Source organism: Chenopodium album, chromosome 21, assembly GCF_948465745.1.
Source record: "Chenopodium album chromosome 21, dcCheAlbu1.1, whole genome shotgun sequence".
Classification (NCBI taxonomy): Eukaryota; Viridiplantae; Streptophyta; class Magnoliopsida; order Caryophyllales; family Amaranthaceae; genus Chenopodium; species Chenopodium album.
In genome coordinates, this window is record NC_137854.1 from 13,767,079 (window position 1) to 13,768,311 (window position 1,233).

The 1,233-nt window shown below is 31.1% G+C and overlaps 1 protein-coding gene across 1 annotated transcript; it reads left to right on the forward strand.

Moving 5' to 3' along the window:
* Nucleotides 1–729: 729 nt before the first annotated feature.
* LOC145600460 (VQ motif-containing protein 8, chloroplastic-like) lies at nt 730–1,233 on the forward strand. Its single transcript, XM_081656350.1, has one exon. It carries the CDS (start codon nt 730–732, stop codon nt 1,231–1,233), a length of 504 nt encoding a protein of 167 aa, XP_081512476.1.

A 1,233-nucleotide genomic window follows, 5' to 3' on the forward strand; every position in this document is an offset into this window, starting at 1 on the left:
TTTTAAGCTCATTGAAGCTTTTATATTGCTTGACTTATAAAGTATAGACATACATTCTCTCTGAATTTATTTTCTTATGCAAAAATTTGACCGGTATATTTATCAAGACATAACTTTAACTATTAATAATTTTTTTTTTTGAAAGATTATTAATAATATTAATTGTATATTAGTAAAAAAATATAAAATATTACTCGTATTATCTATAAAAATAAATTTCATGACTAACCTAATAACATACAGAGTACTACATAAATGTCATGATAACATGTATTTAATATATTCTTTGTATTAATAAAGCAATTTAGCTAAAACTTATTTTCTCATTAAAAAAATAAATAAAAAAAATACTAAAGGGAGTATATAGGACAAATTATATATTCGATCAATCGATCATATGCATGAATGAATCTAACATTATCTTATATAAAGACAACTAGACATACAAGACTAATTGTGGTTTAATTTTGTAATTATAGCGATAAATTTGCCACATGCAATTGCGGCGCTGAATATTAAATATTTAATTACTTTGTTGACGACAAATTTTTATAGGCCATAATGGTCAAAGGTCAACAACATGGTGCTCTCAAATTCTACCAAACCATACCATAAAACAATAATAATCCATTCAACGTAATAGTTCCTATATAATCCTCAAATACCATTACAAACAACATTAATTCATACCAAAATCAATAATTATTTGCATGATTATAACTTCACATCATGAGCCCTACCACTTCTTTCAATCCTAATCACAACTTTTCTACCTCAACCTTTAAATTTACAGCCAATAACAACATCATTCGCGGTCCTCGCCCTTCGCCCTTGAGCATCCAAAAACCTTCTTCCGTGTCTCATCAACGCCGGGATCGACATCGAAAAAACAACCAAACGGGCCGTAAAAGTGATAGTAATAATACTAATCCGATCATTATTTATCTTACATCGCCAAAGGTTATTCATACCCGACCTCAGGATTTTATGGCTCTTGTTCAAAGCCTAACTGGTATGTCTTCTACCAAGAATAAGGAATTTAACCCTAATAATCTTGTAGATGATCGGAGCGTTTCGACGTCGGAATTTAGCTCTGCTAGTGATGACCCTAGTCATGCTGATTCTTCTAAGTTGATAAGCTCATCAAGTACTATGGATCTGAATCAACCCGAGTTTACGTGCATGCGTGATATACCGCTATATACACCCACAGGCTTGGATTTGCTCAATTGA